The 17,283-nt window shown below is 42.7% G+C and overlaps 1 protein-coding gene across 24 annotated transcripts in view; it reads left to right on the forward strand.

Annotated features, from left to right (window-relative positions):
• Positions 1-17,283, forward strand: part of NRXN1 (neurexin 1) — a 1,214,702-nt gene that overhangs the window by 330,113 nt on the left and 867,306 nt on the right. For 4 of the 24 annotated variants that reach the window (XM_065401747.1, XM_065401749.1, XM_065401763.1 and 1 more), the window contains exon 7: positions 3,710-3,730. The exons of the other annotated variants lie outside the window; for them this stretch is intronic. In XM_065401747.1, the coding sequence (XP_065257819.1) occupies positions 3,710-3,730 (21 nt within the window). The remainder of the gene's footprint in view (positions 1-3,709; positions 3,731-17,283) is intronic. 24 annotated transcript variants of the gene reach the window in all.

Genomic DNA, 17,283 nt, shown 5'->3' on the forward strand with positions numbered 1-17,283 from the left:
GCAGCCCTGGACATAATAGTTGCTCTGCCTGATGCCTCAACAGTCTTTTAGCATTAGCACTGAGGCAACTGGAGAAAAGGTCAGCTAGTATGGTACTGGATAGAAGCCTGATTCTGGTGCTGGGCATTCTATTGGTTCCTGCATTGGCTCCAGCATGGTTTCCTCCGCAGCAATTTGCAGGCACTCCACCACTTCAGGACATGTTGGCAGAGATGGAGCCCATGTGGCTACTGGAGCCAAATTCATCCCTGATGCTGCCCAGGTTCCTGGACCCAGTGACTTTGTTGATTCCACCATTCAGCCAGGTTCCCCTACACTAACAAGGTGAGTACCACCATTCCTGGAGAATTGTTCCCTCTCATCTTCTGACTGGCAGGAAAGCCATTAAATATCCCTGGTCAGATTTCTAGACTCAGCAGTATTGATCTCATGGTGGGGAATAAGAAGAGCAAATCCATTGTTGATGGCATAGTATTTTACCAACTCAGCCCAATCCTGGGGACTACCGGTACCAAACATCATGGGGTCCAGTGCGATATCATCATTGTGTGTGTAGCATGTGACCCCCTGAGGAGCTCAGTACTACCTCAAGACTGGCCTTTCCACCATACTTGTGGCACAGACAATAACCCCTGCACCAGTGACTGGATCCATGCCACAGACCACAGCAATGAGTGGGCTGCTCTCGTGCAAAAGGTCCATGGTGAGGGACGGACAGTTCCGGCCATGACCTCATCATCTCTAGATGATGCCCTGGCACCAGATCACTTAGTTTACCATTCCTGAGGACTACAAGATGTTCCAAATCCTCATGAGTTGGGTAGTAGTGGCCTTGGCGATACCTGTTGAGGAGGTGCAGGATATGCTGCACAATCTCCTTGATATCCTACTCTTGTTATGGGAACACACAGTGATCCTGATCAATGAGGGGCCAGAACCACCAGTATCATTGGCATAGGTGTCCACATGAGCAGACAGTTGGTACCAGATCCTGACTACCAGATATCACAGTCACAGAGTCACAGAATATTAGGCCAGAACGGACCACTGTGATCATCTAATCTGACCTCCTGTGTAATACAAGCCATAGAACTTCCCCACAATAATTCCTAGAACAGATCGTTTACAAAAAACATCCACTCGATATAAAAATTGCCAGTGATAGAGAATCCACCATGACCCTTGTTAAATTGTTCCACTGGTTAATTACGCTCAGTTTTAAAAATATTACACCTTATATCTAGTCTGAATTTGTCTAACTTCAACTTCCACCCATTGGATCGTGTTAGCCATTTCTCTGCTAAACTGAAGACCCCATTATTAAATATTTGTTCTGTGTGTGAATACTTTTACACTGTGATCAAGTCACCCTTAAATCTTCTCTTTGATAAGATAAATTGAACTCTGAGTCTATCCCTATAAGGTATGTTTTCCAGCCCTTTAATCATTCTTGTGGCTCTTCTCTGAATCTCTCTGATTTATCAACCTCATTCTTGAATTGTGGATACCAGTTCTATCTGCTCCCAGGATCAGGGTGAGTGGCCAATGAGTGAACCCATCAGTACCCCTAGAGAGAAGGAGATGAAGCACCTCAACTTGCTGACAAGAAAGCTTACTCCGCTTTAAGCCTCCAAATGAAGATATTGAACTACAAGGCAGTTGTGGCAAATATGGAGTGCTTTTCAATAAAAATTTGTAAAAATTGCAGGGATGATTTCCAGACTGTCCTATTGGAAGGTCCATGTAGTGGCCAGAACCACACTGCAGGTGGCCGTGGCAAACACGGCCACAAGGGCATTGACAACAGTGGTCACGATGTGCCATTCCTCCTAAATAGTTATAAACAACGTTTGAGGACCTGCTGTTTTAAGGCTGCTCACTCTTCCACAAGAAGACCGTTGAGATAATGAGATCCTTTAAAAGATCTAGTGCCACCCCCAGAACCCTGGGGATCTATCCTCCAGAAGAAGGTACTTCAGACCACAACCAGTTCTGCAACTGTCAGTCTTCTGGCATGTGCCATGTGAGCCCCCAGGCCACAAGCACAGGCCTTTGAGAAGGAAGTCCACCAGGGGTCTATCAGTTGCTTCACTCTGCTTCAGCACTGACCAGGCAGTAAATTTGGCTCACTGTTCAAGGATGGCATACCATTCATTCCACGGTCTTTGCCCTCTCTTCCTCTTGGTAACTGTCTGACTCACTTCCAACATGCTTTGTCCAGCATAGTCTCAGACCACTGGTTATTGGAGGTGGTCCAGAGATACAATGCCATTTAGTTCCTCTCCTTCCCCTCCCCCCCTCCCCCGCACACCTGAAGCCTTCCACATCACTCTTTAAGCACCCCTCCTCAAGAGCCTGGTTGAAAAAAGAAGTGCAGTCCTTCCTTGCTTTGGGCATGAGGCAAAGGATGTTCTATTCGAGGGACTTCATTACTGCCAAGAAGACAGGCGAGCTTCATCCAATATTCAACATGAGAGCCTTCAATGCCTCAGATTTAAGAAGGTCTCCTTTCTGTCCATCTTCCCCTCCTTAGATCAGAAAGACTGGTATGGTGCCCTTGACCTCAAGATGCATAACTGTGGTATACCCATCATGGAAGCACTTCTTGGAGTTTGTGTGTGATAACAATTACTACCAATATTAGGTGTTGACCTTTGGGCTCTCTGCAGTGCCCCGTGTATTTATGAAGCAATTCTTAATTTTCTTCTATCCCATGGCAAAGAGGTTTCTGAAAGGCATATCAAGACTGTAGCCATCGGTAAAGGATCTGGACCTAGTGTGGGACCTTAACCTGGTCCTCTTGAAACTGTTGAATGCCCTTTGCCTTGTCTCTCTGAAAGTAGCCTTCCACTTCATAATCATGTCTGCCAGAAGAGTGGAGAGCTGCAGGCTCTGATGGCAGAGGCACCTAGCACTCATCCATAGGGAAAAAAGTAGCCATGAGGCTACATCTCAGTTTTCTTTCTAAGGTGCTGTCAGAATTTCATATCAACGATGTCCTCCATCTACCTGTGTTCTTCCCCAAGCCTCATGCTGGGCGAGCAGTTTGCACATGCTGGACATATGCAGAGTCATATTGTTCTACGTAGACAAGATCCTTCTGGAAATCACCCAGGCTGTTTCTGGTTTACACCAAGAGAGTCAATGGACAAGCTGTGTCTATGCAGAGAATATCAAACTGGATTGTCCAGTGCCTCAAGTCATGTTACCAGGTAGTGGGCAGACAGCTGCCCAGCAGAGTCAGATGATTTAGTTAGTGTTGGTCCTGCTTTGAGCAGGGGATTGGTCTAGATGACCTCCTGAGGTCTCTTTTATGATTCTATGATTCCCCGAGGGTGCAGTCCACCTTGGTGGTATGTCTAACTAACTTGCCAATCCAGGATAATTGAAGAACAGCAACTTCATCCATACATGTGCTCACAAAGCTTTATGCGCTGGTGCAATCAGCCAGGGATGATACAAGAATTGGAAGATCCATGTTACAATTCATATTTATAGAGACTGCACTCACCCGCCTCCAATGCTGGCTACTACTGGGGAGTCACCAACTGTGGAATACGTGTATGACTAGCATTCAAAGAATAAAGAGGCTACTTACCTGTGCAATAACTGATATCCCTGCTACTTTAGAGTCCTGATGTCCCATGCTCTTGTGGTGGCAAAGGAACTGCAGTGTTGCAGGATGGCTCTGCCTTTTATACCCTTGGAGAAGCTCACAAGGAGAGGAAGGGTGTGTGCACCTCCCTGATAGATATTGCTGATGAGAAAATTCTCCATGTGCACCCTGGATATGCATTCACCAACTCTGGAATATGTATACACACTACACATCTTGAAGAATATGAGTTCCTCTACAGGTAAGTAACCTCTTTTTCTTGTGACTGCACTATATGTAGAACTGCAATTCCCAATGAACTCTTCAGAGAGGAGTTATTCAACACCCCCTTCTGGAATGTAACTTTGCTCTCTTACAATTTTTAAATTGTAAAAAATAGAAATATTTGCCTTTTGAAGAATACTTGGTTGGATAATGTCTGTTCCTTACATCAATTATATGGAAGAGTTCATCTGTATTTTAGGACACTCGGACAGCATGAGCATATTTAGCAGTGTTTTCTGCTAGTACTATGAATAACAGGTGGCAACTGAGTTAAGCAATCAGGGTCTTGTATTTATATTGTTGTCATAGACTGACTTTTAAGTACATCCAGCAGCTTCTGGAGATCAGGAATCCTTCAATATTATGATGCTAATGGAACCTGTACATTCACATATAAAATGTTATCTTTGTCCTACTTCATCTTATTTGTATTTATGTGAGAACTGTGTTCCATGTTTTAATTGTTTTAATGCCACTACTAATAGAGACTCTGAGTGCATTTGATCGAGAGGTTTCCTTTTGTGAGTTACTGTCAGCTGTACTCTTGTTTATCTGGCTTACAAAAGCTGTTGTTGGCATGCCAATACAAGAAAACAATATAAGCAAGATGTAAAAAATACTGCTGATACTGACAATTCCTACAATAGAGCTCATGTGCTTTGTTTACTCCAATGATAAAAAAAGGGTTTTATAACTATTGTTTAGGCAGCTGTAGCTTCTGTACTTACTTTCCTGGCATAATGGATCTATTTTTTGCGTAAAAATTCTTTTATTTTGAATAAATTAGACATTAAATGGCTCTGAATTGTTTCAAGGTTGCCTGGGAGCAATGGTTCTAAACAGAAAGTTTCTCCTTTTCTTTATTAGAAGACACACAATAGTTTTACTTACAAAAGCCCAGGTATGTTTATGGAAATTATAATGAGGTCAGAAGTACTTTGGAATTTCTTCACGTTACCATTAGAAAGAAAAATCAATACCAGGCTCGCCAACAAAGAGACTAAAAAAAATTGCTCATGTACGCAGAATTCTACTGAAACTAGTTATATAATGTCATTAATGTGAAGATGGACATGAATCAGAGACTCCATGTAGTACCTTAGGGACTTGAATATTACCAATCTATTTTATGTGCATGATGCTCAGATGCTTCAGCAATGGGCACCAGTACAAAATCCTGAGGTAGTTAAATCAGTGTTTCTCAAACAGTTGGTCGTGGGAAGTTTGTAGATGAGTTGTAGGCCCAGGTGGGAGGGGAGTTGGAGAGCAAGCTCCCCCTGCTGCAATAGCTCCTGCCCCACAGATCTGGGCCCAACTCTTTTCCCTGGACACTGCAACTTGGGTGCATAATATCGCAGCGCCATTCAGGTTTGGCCTGGCTGCACCTCATCATGAGTGGTGGCTAGGTTGCAACACCGCATATTCAAACTTGACCTGGCTGCCCCTCTGTCTGATGGAGGGAGAGTTGGGGCAACTCTGAGTGATGCTGTGATCCTTTGTGGCAGGTTGTAATGCCTGGAGTGGGGAGGTGGGCCAATCCCCTCAGGACAGGAGCTGCCCCTGGCGGGTAGATGTGGGATGAGTTCACTCTCCAAGCCCCCTTCCCCCAGGAATGGATTAGGGTTATGGTGCTGGGGGAAGGGTGCTGCTGTGCCATGGAGCGAAGAGGGGGCAGCAGCGGAGGAGGAGACTGGCCCATAATTTTATGCCCCCATGAATTTATGCCCCCAATCTGCATTGGTTGCAAAAGACAAACTGCAGCTGGTGAGTTGTCTTAGTAAAATTTTTGGAACCAATGAGTTACATTAATGATAAATAACATTGCATTGTGGGAAGGTGTTTAGGGGGTACTCAGTGATCATTGTGAAGTCCAGCTTGATTTGTCACCTCAATGACACGTGGTTCTGTATCCCCCTACATGTGGAACGCACTCATTGCTCATCAGAACGAGCTTGATCCAAAGCCATTGAAGTCAATAGCTGCTAGTGAGCATTTTTCTTCAGCTCTCTCTCTAAACACTTCTGTGAGGCCCAGAAAACGGAATTTATAATTAAAAAAACAAACTAAACTCAATTTCCCAGTGCATCAACATCTTCTCCTTTATGCATCTGCCTTTTAGCTTGTAACAGCTTCAGGGCAAAGACATAACTTTGTCTATTGGACAATGCTAAACAAAAATTGGTCCATGATGTGAAGCCCATACTATTAATGATGAGCAGTTCCCCTAATGAGTACTCCAACTGAAAGTATCTGAGCAACTGCTCACCAATATGGCTTTATTGCTTTAGAATCTGCCCCCTAATTAATAATAAGGCATGACGAGGTATCTAGTGTGGTGCTGTAAGGCTTCTTTTTTTTTAATCTTGGATGATGAGGTTCAGGGCAAATATCTGTCAGGAAAGAGAAACAGTAGAGGAGGATCTAAGCAAGCTTTCAATATGACAGGAAAAAATCAGGCTGGTACATTGGGATTAAAATAATCTGAAATGGTGTTGAAGGAAGAAGACACCTGAAAAGAGAACATTCTGAAAAAGACCTACAGTAGGAGTGATAGTGGACTGTGAATTATATCTGACTTTCAGAAGTGATATGCCAATAAAAAAGGCCAATGGAGTTTGGGACTTTCTATCAGTCTTGGAGCAGGGAGATGATAGTCTAGCCATCTCAAAAATTGTTTTTTAAGACATTGAAAACCATGTTTTACTTTAAAAGGCAGTTACTCTTATTCAGAACTGATCTTGTGATTATGCAAGATTTAAGAAGCAAGCAGGGTGTTATAAGTTGGCTTTGGTAAAGTTTCTGGGGCAGATCCTCAGCTGGTGTAAATGGTTATTGCTCCACTGACTTAAATGAATGCAATGACCATTTACACCAGCTGAGGATCTGCCCTTAGGTGTTTGTTCTCAGCTCACAAGTGGCGGCTCAATGAGTTTCAGTTGATATAGTTGGTGTATTGGTGACCTGAGTCCAGCAGAAATGCAATGTGGGAGGCTTCAAGCTTTCAGACTACATTCCATACTCTTCCAAGTTTACATATGGTGGGCCAGATCCTCAGCTGTTACAAACTGGCCTATTTCCAGTCATATCAGTGGAACTAAGGATCAGACCCTATAATGTTGGGTGTTTGGCTAAGTGAAGACTACAGAATTTGGGCCCTTTGGTATCCAAGTAACATTGTCGAACTCAATACCCAGGAGTTGGACAGAACTAGTCTTCGTTCCATACTGAAAATCTTGCTGTTTGAGCTTTATATTAGATACCAAATAATTTGCATGGTTTGATTGCACTACTTACAAATGTCCAGAAATGTCTCTTCACTCATCTCTGCCACCAGAATAAGATAAGCTTTTCCAATGAGAGATACTGTAAGTGCTTAGATACTCACAACCAGAAAGAGCATTTCTCCATAGCTCATTTGTTTTATGTAGTCTGTCCTAAGTGAATTAAGGTCCCTCCACTGATAGCATTCATTGGACCTTACAGTTAGGCTACTAGGGGTGTTTTTTTAATATATATAGATGCTTGATGGTTCATTAAAACTATTCACTGAATGATTTTTTTAAAAAAGGAAGTTAAGAGAATTATAAATGTATCATATGTCACTGACTTGTTCTTTATGTAAATGAAGCATTAATATAGCTTGCATCATCCCATGTGTTCCAGCTTTTGTTTAACAATGCAGTGTTATTCTTTCACACATGCTGCCTTCCCATAATGGCATTCACGATATTAGCTGCATGACTCTGTACATACAAGTGTCATATTAACCCAGTATATCATTTATAACTCATGTAATTTTACAGCACTGTATTTATAAGAACAACAAGGAATCTGGTGGCACCTTAAAGACTAACAGATTTATTTGGGCATAAGCTTTCATGGGTAAAAAACCCACTTCATCAGATGCATGGAGTGAAAATTACAGATGCAGGCATTATTATACATGAAGAGAAGGGAGTTACTTTACAAGTGAAGAACCAGTGTTGACAGGGCCAATTCAATCAGGGTGGATGTAGTCCACTCCCAATAATTGATGAGGAGGTGTCAATACCAAGAGAGGGAAAGTTGCTTTTGTAGTGAGCCAGCCACTCCCAGTCCCTATTAAAACCCAGAATAATGGTGTTAAATTTGCAAATTAATTTTAGTTCTGTAGTTTCTCTTTGAAGTCTGTTTTTGAAGTTTTTTTGTTGAAGTATGGCTACTTTTAAATCTATTATGGTATGTCCAGGGAGATTAAAGTGTTCTCCTACTGGCTTTTGTATGTTACCATTCCTGATGTCTGATTTGTGTCCATTTATTCTTTTACGTAGAGACTGTCAGGTTTGGCCAATGTACATGGCAGAGGGGCATTGCTGGCGCATGATGGCATATATCACATTAGTAGATGTGCAGGTGAATGAGTCCCTGATGGTGTGGCTCATGTGGTTGGGTCCTCTGATGGTGTCACTAGAGTAGATATGGGGACAGAGTAGGCAACAAGGTTTGTTACAGAGATTGGTTCCTGGGTTAGTGTTTCTGTGGTGTGGTGTGTTGTTGCTGGTGAGTATTTGCTTCAGGTTGGGGGGCTGCCTGTAAGCAAGGATTGGCCTGCCTCCCAAGGTCTGTGAGAGTGAGGGATCATTTTTCAGGATAGGTTATAAATCGTTGATGATGTGCTGGAGAGGTTTTAGCTGGGGGCTGTACTTGATGGCCAGTGATGTTCTGTTATTTTCCTTGTTGGGCCTGTCCTGTAGTAGGTGACTTCTGGGTACCCATCTCTCTCTGTCAATCTATTTCCTCACTTCCCCAGGTGGGTATTGTAGTTTTAAGAATGCTTGATAAAGATCTTGTAGGTGTTTGTCTCTGTCTGAGGGATTGGAGCAAATCCGGTTGTATCTGAGGGTTTGGCTGTAGACAATGGATCATGTGATGTGGTCTGGATGAAAGCTGGAGGCATGTAGGTAAGTATAGCAGTCAGTACATTTCCAGTATAGGGTGGTGTTTATGTGACCATCACTTATTTGCACTGTAGTGTCCAGGAAGTGGATCTCTTGTGTGGATTGGTCCAGGCTGATGTTGATGGTAGGGTGGAAATTGTTGAAATCCAGATGGAATTCTTCAAGGGCCTTCTTCCCGTGGGTCCATATGACGAAGATGTCATCAATGTAGCGCAAGTAGAGGATAGGCGCTAGGGGACGAGAGCTGAGGAAGTGTTGTTCTAAGTCAGCCATAAAAATGTTGGCATACTGTGGGGCCATACGAGTACCCATAGCAGTGCCGGTGACTTGAAGGTATAAGTTGTCCCCAAATCTGAAATGGTTGTGGATGGGAACAAAGTCACAAAGCTCAGCCACTAGTATTTATAAGGTCATATGGAAAAACCTCTCCTTAAAAGATATCAAATACATTTGGGGTCAAATCCTGCCTCTCCCATCCTTCCATGAAGAGGTCCTTTGACAAAGCTGTGACCGAAATTCTGCTGTATGGGATGATGGTGAAGGATTTCCATTTTAGGATTCTATACTGCCGCCCATCAACGTAGATTGTCAGCACAGATGCTTGGTGGAAGCAAGTCCCAAGGAGCCTGCATGGGGCTTTTTGAGATGTGGTGGGAGGCAGCGCCGTATTATTGCCTAGGCCGACAAGGCCTAGGCCTAGGGCGGCAAATTTGCAGGGGTGGAAGCTCCCCTCCGCGCCCCGCCCCCCTGCTCCAGCTCACCTCCGCCTCCTCTGCAAGCACGCCGCCGCGTCCTGTTTCTCTCCCCTCCCAGCACTTGCGCCGCGAAACAGCTGTTTCACGGGGCAGGGAGGGAGGGGGGAGGAGGAGGAACGCCGCGCGCTGGGGGAAGAGGTGGGACCGGGGGTGGGGATTTGGGGAAGGGATCCAATAGGGGAAGGGAGGGGGCGGAGTTGGGGCGGGGACTTTGGGGAGGGGGTTGGAATGGGGGCGGGAAAAGGGCGGAGTCGGAGCAGGGCCAGGGCGGCAATTATTTCCCGGCCTAGGGGCGGCAAAATTATTAATCCGCCACTGGTGGAAGGGCATAACAAAAACGAACAGATCCTTGATTTATGTGAATCCATTGGCTGCTAGTCTCAAAATGGGAGAAGAGGCCGGGGATGGTGTCATGTTGCCCATCACTGCTACTGCAACCCTGGGGTAGGGCTGCTGAATTGCCTGTCTAGGGTGAGTACAGCACCCCTACCATTACCTGGTTACACAAGCTATGTGTTGCATCCAGAATTTGGTCCTTTATGAACAGCATACTGTGTTACATGAGGAACTGTTTCTTGGGGTAGATTTGGTCATCAATTTCTTCTTCCTTTGCAGAATGTACACTTATATCAACTTAGCCCAAACACCCATATCGAACTGGAAGCTACTGGTTCTAGAAGTTTTGTTGCTGTCTTTAATTACACATTTACAGTACCTTGTGGGATGTAATCAAAGTACACACACAGGAATAAGATTAATATTTTTCTGTAAGCAGAGTGTAAAGTTCAGGCCTACAGCTTTGACAACTTGTGCACTGGACTAACTTCCAGCTGCACTGGGGTTCACAAGTTTCAATACAGTAGCATTAAGGAACAAATCTGGTTCAAATTCTCTTGTAAGAGGTAAAAGAAAGTATCCTGGTTAAAAGAGAAAACATATTGGCACATCATTGCTAACAAAACCGCTTGGTTTGGGAGAAAAACAAAGAACAGAATTCAGTACACTTGATGTTGGTTATTTATCAGTTAAATTCTGTGCATTGTATTTTGTTTAGTAAGCACAATTTTCTTAATCCACAGCTTTCAACTTGTTTAAACTCAATAATGCAAGTGTGCAGATTACACCTCGTGGGGTTCATGAAAATCATGGAGTAAAAAGTGAACATTGACAAGAGTAGTAGTGTGCTAGCAAGTACAGATCCTTCTTTTCCCCCACCCCCACTCCTTCAAAATCTGTTACCATCTACTGTATCTTTGACCAGAAATGACAGAATAAAAATAGAGAAAAGTGGCCTTTGAAAATATTATTGTCCTGCTTTCTTCTTATTCATTCTATGGGCCAAATCCAGCTTCTAAGTAGCATAGCAATCAATGACGTGTATAATTGGGAAACCGAGAGACATTCAGTTGAAAGGATTGTGTGGCGTTCACTGATCACTCAGTGGTGCTGAAGGTGCTTCCAAGAGATCTGCTTTATTCAGTGCCTGGTTCCAACTGGCTGTGCATAATAACAAGAGCTTCACAGTGCCTCTGTGCCCCTCCCCCTGATTCTTTCTGCGAAGTTCAGCCCTTAAAGGCACAGACCCCCAATACCACATCATCACTTCCAAGCAAACTAAGGGCTTGTCTACACTACAGAGGTTACAGCAGCATACCTACAATGCCACAGCCATGCTGCTGTAACCCCGTAGTACAGACTACAGCAACAGAAGGGGTTTTTCTGTCACTGTAGTAACTCCACCACCACGAGTGACGGTACATAGGCCAATGGAAAAATGCTTTTTTCGACCTAGCTGCATGTACACTGGGGATTTAGGTCAGCATAGCTGCTGCATTCAGATGTAGATTCTTCATGCACCCCAAACACTGTAGCTATGTGGACCAAAGTTTTAAGTTTAGACCATGCCTTAGTAACAAAATTAAAAAACCTAACATTAATAAAAACATACAATTAATAATAATCCATTACTTTTTGAGGTGCCCTGCACTGTCACTTGGACCTTGGGGACTCTCTGGAACATCAGCACTACTGCTGTTAGGAGGCAGCAAGTCCACTTGTTCTTGTGGTTCATGTCTTCAGGCTCTTTGTCTCAACCTGGTGAGTTGTTGCCTGTCTGTCATGTTGTCTGAGAGGATCTGAGACTCAAAGACCCTTATTCTTTTTTGGACTTGGAGAAGGTGTTGACCATTCCTCCATGGTGTCTCTTGTATCAGCTGATAATCTCATATGGCTGTTTGGCAGCCTCTTGTGACGCCACTGTTGTTTGCAGCCATTGTTTCCCTTTGGAGATGTTCAGAGCATAACTTTCATGAACTGATGGCAGGTTCCAGGATTCCCAGATCTTTTTTTTTTTTAAATTTTGCCTTACCTGCCACTTTATACATCTGTGTGTCCCCAGTGACTCTGACATTAGTTTGACACTGCAGACATTCTTGTTTTCTGTTTTCTATTAAAATGTCAGCTGATGATGTCCCATGCTTCATTGGTGCCATTTTGTAATTTAACAGTGCTAAATACAGATCAGAGTCTGATACCACAGTAGGTGCTTTATTATTTTGATACTGTATTCCACCATCATGTTGGTTTGGGTTAATAGGGACTAGCAGTTATGTGTCTAAACTGCTTAAACCTATGCCTACTAAACTGTGGCCCATTGTCAAACATTACTATGTCAGGGATATCATGTCTAGCAAAAATAGTTTTGATATACACAATTACTTATTTAGCTTTACTATCTTCTAGTAAAGCTATTTCAGAGAAGTGAGAATAATAGTCTAGGACAAGTACATATTTATTTCAGCCAACAGAAACAAGTCTATGCCTTCTTTGCTTGGGGGGTGAGGAGAGGACAGCAATGTTTCCTATTCCACCAACATATGGGCTCTTTCAGTCAAGTGGGCTTGTATTTGTAGCATATGTGACAAGCCTTAACAGCTTCCTCGATGACAATGTTCATTTCAAGCTAGTATAAGGCCTGGTCTACACTGGGTTGGGGGGGATTGATCTAAGATACGCAACATCAACTATGAGAATAGCGTAGCTGAAGTTGACGTATCTTAGATCGACTTAGAATTACTTACTTCGCGTCCTCACGGCACGGGATCGACGGCCGCGGCTCCCCCATCGACTTTGCTTCCGCCTCTCGCCGAGCTGGAGTTCAGCAGTTGATGGGAGAGTGATCAGGGATCGATTTATCGTGTCTACACTACATGCGATAAATCGATCCCCGATAGATCAATCGCTACCCCCTGATCCGGCGGGTAGTGTAGACGTACCCTAAGAGTTCTGTGTCCATTCTTAGATTTTTTTCAATCCCTAAATGACTTTCATGTATGATCTTCAGGTATCTTTTTTAAGATATTTTTTCTGTAAAATCCTAAGTTTCACCATCTTGGTGCCTTTCAATAAAATTCCCTCTAGTACTGACAGGTCCCTCTTGAACTGATGTTAGGGGATGCTCTTGCTGCCTTGTGCTAATACCCTTATTTGCTTCTTACAGGGTCTTGTACCTTGCAGTAGCTCTGGTAATCATAGTCCCCCTTTTTTTTCCACCAGAGTGACTTGTACAAAATCTAGCTCTGACTTTGCTCCTCTGCACTTTTGTCAAGTGTTCTAACGAGTGTGTTTGCATCCCCCAAATCTTTCCCAGGTTTGTATTCAATTTGCAAATCATGCACTTATAACTGAAAAAAAAACAACTGTATTTTGAGCAGGTGATGTTTCCTGCCCCCTTTTGGCAATAGCAATACGTGATTTATGGTCAGTTTCAGCTAAATAAAGACATGAAACTATTTACACCCATGGACTAAGGCCACAGCCAACTCCTCTGTTTGAGCCCATAGACACTCAGTTTTGTTTGTAATATGCTAACTAAAGATTTTTTAACTAAAAAAAAGGAAATAAGACAGTTATTTACAATGTTAGAGCAGGCCAACACACACACAAATGAGTTAGTCTTAGATGCCAAAAGATAATAGAAACTTTTATAATAAGCAAAGTCCATATGTCCTTTAGGGCTAACTCAGGCAAAACAGCTGGGATCTTTTGCTTATGCTTAGTGATTCTTGCTCGTTTAGAGTCCAGGCAGCAAAAAGAACCAAGTTTCTATTTGTCAGGGATTTTTATCCCCTCCTCCCCAGAGCCTAAGCTGATGGGATGAGTTCATGAGCTGGTCTCCTCTTCCTGGAGGAGGTTAGGGGTGCAATTTAAAAAGTCTTTGTTCTTTTGATGTCTCTCAATAGCTCATTTGGTTTCAAAGGCCTTATTGTTCCACAGGACCTAACATCTTCAGTCAGAAGCTAGCATTTGCATTTGAGAAGACTTCTTTCCTCTTTGATGTGTTTACACAGTTACCAAGGTTCACAATGCAAACATTTGCTATGGCTTTATAACATGGGGTACAGATAAGCGAGCATAATACATGCAGCATCCTACAAGCTATTCATAACGTCTAAACACCAAACACATTCTTACAAATCTAATATCTATCTTAACGATACTAACATAAGGTGAGTGAGACTAGTTTCCAGCTATGCATTTGTCAGTGCTCAGTGAGGTCTGGGGCCTTGGCATGAGCTGGCATCTAGTCTGCCAGTGCCACAGAGGCATCCATGGACAGCTTAATTTTGCATTTAGTCATAGTACCTCAGGACTGGGGCATCTTTAATTCCTTCAGTTTCTCTAAATCTTACGATTTGCATACAATGTCCATTTAGGGTGACCAGATGTCCCGATTTTATAGGGACAGTCCCGATTTTTGGGTCTTTTTCTTATATAGGCTTCTATTACCCCCCACCTCCTGTCCCGATTTTTCACACTTGCTATCTGGTCACCCTATGTCCATTGGATATCTTTATACAGTAGAGCTCTGTTTGCTGGATTGGGTGGCTAGGTTTGGCACAAATTTCCCTACATAGTTCACTGTTCCAAGGAATCACTTGTTTGTTGAAGCAGGAACATTAGTGATGACCTCAGCCGTACTGTGGTCTACCTGTGCATGCCAAAATGTTAATTTCTGTCCAGGTAAGGTATTCCTGTTACGTAGAGCTTACATTTTTGTTCAGCTTTAGCCAGCCGATATGGCTCTTTCCAGAACTGCTCGGGGAACCCTCTGGTCATGGACTTCTGTTTCCCCCCCCCCCCCCCCCCCCGAGTAAATCTGTGTAAACCTTTGTAATCTCTATTCAGTCAAAAAATGTTGTAGTTTCCTCTGAAACACTGTGGGTATCAAACACAACCCAAGCAGCAGTCTGCAGAAATCGTGTCTCCCAAAGGGGGTGTTGAACATGCGCAAACGTGGGCTCTGTTTTTTCTAAAGGCACCTGCAAGAAACCTGCTGATATATCAAGCCTAGAAAAGCATTTGGTATAAGCCATATACTTCCTCTCCTCTTCCCCTAAATTTCTCCTTCTTACTGGTAATGGAAAGTGTTCACTTTAACATTTATTTGGGGTCTATATATAGGGTTTAGCCTTTTTTCCTAAAATGACCAGCAAGTGTACCCACGTTGTTAGTTCTTCTACTTACTAAATGATTCCCAGAGCAACAACCCTCTCCAGCTACTCTTTTCACTTCTTCCTTAGGGTGAGGTGAGTTTTCCTCTGGGCATGAATTGTGGGATGGTTAGGCTGTTTCAGCTCTATTCTGTATTGTGTGGAGAGCTTTCCTACCTTTTGAAAGACATCCTCAAACTCTTCCTCAGTTTTTTTGGACCCTACCCCCTCCAATTAGTTCACACTCTTGATGAGACCAAGGGCTTGACACATTTTTAAGTCATTAATGTTGTTTTCCTAGTATTATTACAAATTGTATCTTTCCCCAATTTATTTACCCATATGTTTATTTCCCAGACTCCATTAGTGAAGAGAAGCTCACCTCTATAAGCCCTTACCAGTTTACCTTCTTCTGCTTCTGGCTTTTCTTTCAGTGCTATTATCACTGTATCAACAGTGTCCAAAATCAATAAATGTCCCATTTGCTTTCAGGGTGATTGGCCATATATCTTGTGCTGCAACATTGTCTATTGTTCCTATGAAGAATTCCTCTGGGCCAGTGGATCATCATCATCCTGTTTATCAATGTTTTGCACTCTCTTGGCACTTGCCAACTCTTGCAAAGAGAAGTAATCCATTTCAGTTTTGAAATTTTTTCCCATCTTCCAGGCATAGTCTTGGCTTGTGTTTGCCATGGTGTACAGCTCCATGTGCTCTTTTTCCTGGACTACAGTTCTGACTGCTGTGCATCTTTCACGTCTCTTTCCTTATAGTGTTTTTGGGTTCTCTATCAAGTCTCAGAGTGAGAGCACTGTTGACCCTTCTTAAACTTCATTCTGTGCTGGGTGACATGTCAAGGGTTAATGCAGGGTCTTCCAGTAGTCTGAGTTGTTTGACTCTGATTCCAATCATGATTTGATTTCTTATCAGGGACTCTAACACCCCAAGATTGTCTCTTCAGCCTTAAGTCAGTCAAAAATTCTTCTATAGTTTTTCTTTCTTTCTTTCTTTTTGGTACTGTTTAAAAACTTCTCTCATTTCATTTTTAAGTTTAGTGAAGTTTTCAAATATTTTTAATGTAGTTTCATAGCCTCCTTTGTCTAAGTTAACTGGAAACTATTAAACACCTCAAGTGCTTCAGAACCAGCTACTGTCAGAATTTATAAGGCTGCCGTCTGACTGTTTTCCTTTTTTCCTGACAGCCATTGCTTCCAGATACAGAGAACAGCAGTATTTAAACCTTCTCCACTTGTCTTCCACATTTCCAGAGCGTTTCAAATCTGGTGGGGCTTTTAATTGCTCCATTATTCCACTTGGGGTATTTTCTTAGTTTGTTTTACTCCTGGTACCATGTGGTGTAGTGCTTAAGGTGCTTTCAGGGGCTCTGTGTTATTCTGAGTGCGGTTCCAGCTGGGTGTGTATAAAAATAATAGAAGCTTCAGAGTGCCCTGCCCAGACTCTCTTGTAACAAAGCACAGCCCTTAAAAGCACAGACCTGCAATACCACAGATTGCATGTGCCAAAAAACTGTTATTACCTTCCCCATTATGTGTCAGTCCTTTTTGCTAAATATTATTAGGAATCATTGTTTCATTGGGAACTGTCCTCATTAAGTGGATTTCCTGATTATCTGTGACCTGATTAACTAGAATGTGCTCTACTAGTATAGTATGTAAAACAATGATCTGTGATTTTTTTTAATTGCATTGTTTTTCAATTTGCGAGGCTATCTTAGTTCAGGAATACAGGTCCTTCTATATTACGCTGATTTTCAATACCAGTAAGAGTTGCTTTCCAAAGGGACAGAATACCATAAAGTCTAAAGCACTTATTTCACAGGAACATGCATACAATCATTTTATTCATAGTTGGAGGAATAGGGAAAGACTCATTTCCTTATGCTGATAGATTTTCATTCAGAACGTGGCATCTCAGAGCAGGTCTGTCCATGAGGTAGCATGTAGGTCACGTATAGTAGGGAGTAAAACAGGAAAGAAGGATATGAGGCAGCATGGTCTAATAGGTAGTAGACTGGGACCTAGGAGACCTAAGCTGTTTTGGGGTGTGGAGAGAGGAGAAAATTGGGAGGACTATGGCTACAGATTTACAGTAGTGCTAATGTTGTCTTGGATAGTTATACTGTAAGATATAAAAACTATTTTTAATACCGTCCTCAAAACACTGTTCTGCAATATCTACTAATATTATGTTAATGTTAT

This window comes from Emys orbicularis, chromosome 3, assembly GCF_028017835.1.
Source record: "Emys orbicularis isolate rEmyOrb1 chromosome 3, rEmyOrb1.hap1, whole genome shotgun sequence".
Classification (NCBI taxonomy): domain Eukaryota; kingdom Metazoa; phylum Chordata; order Testudines; family Emydidae; genus Emys; species Emys orbicularis.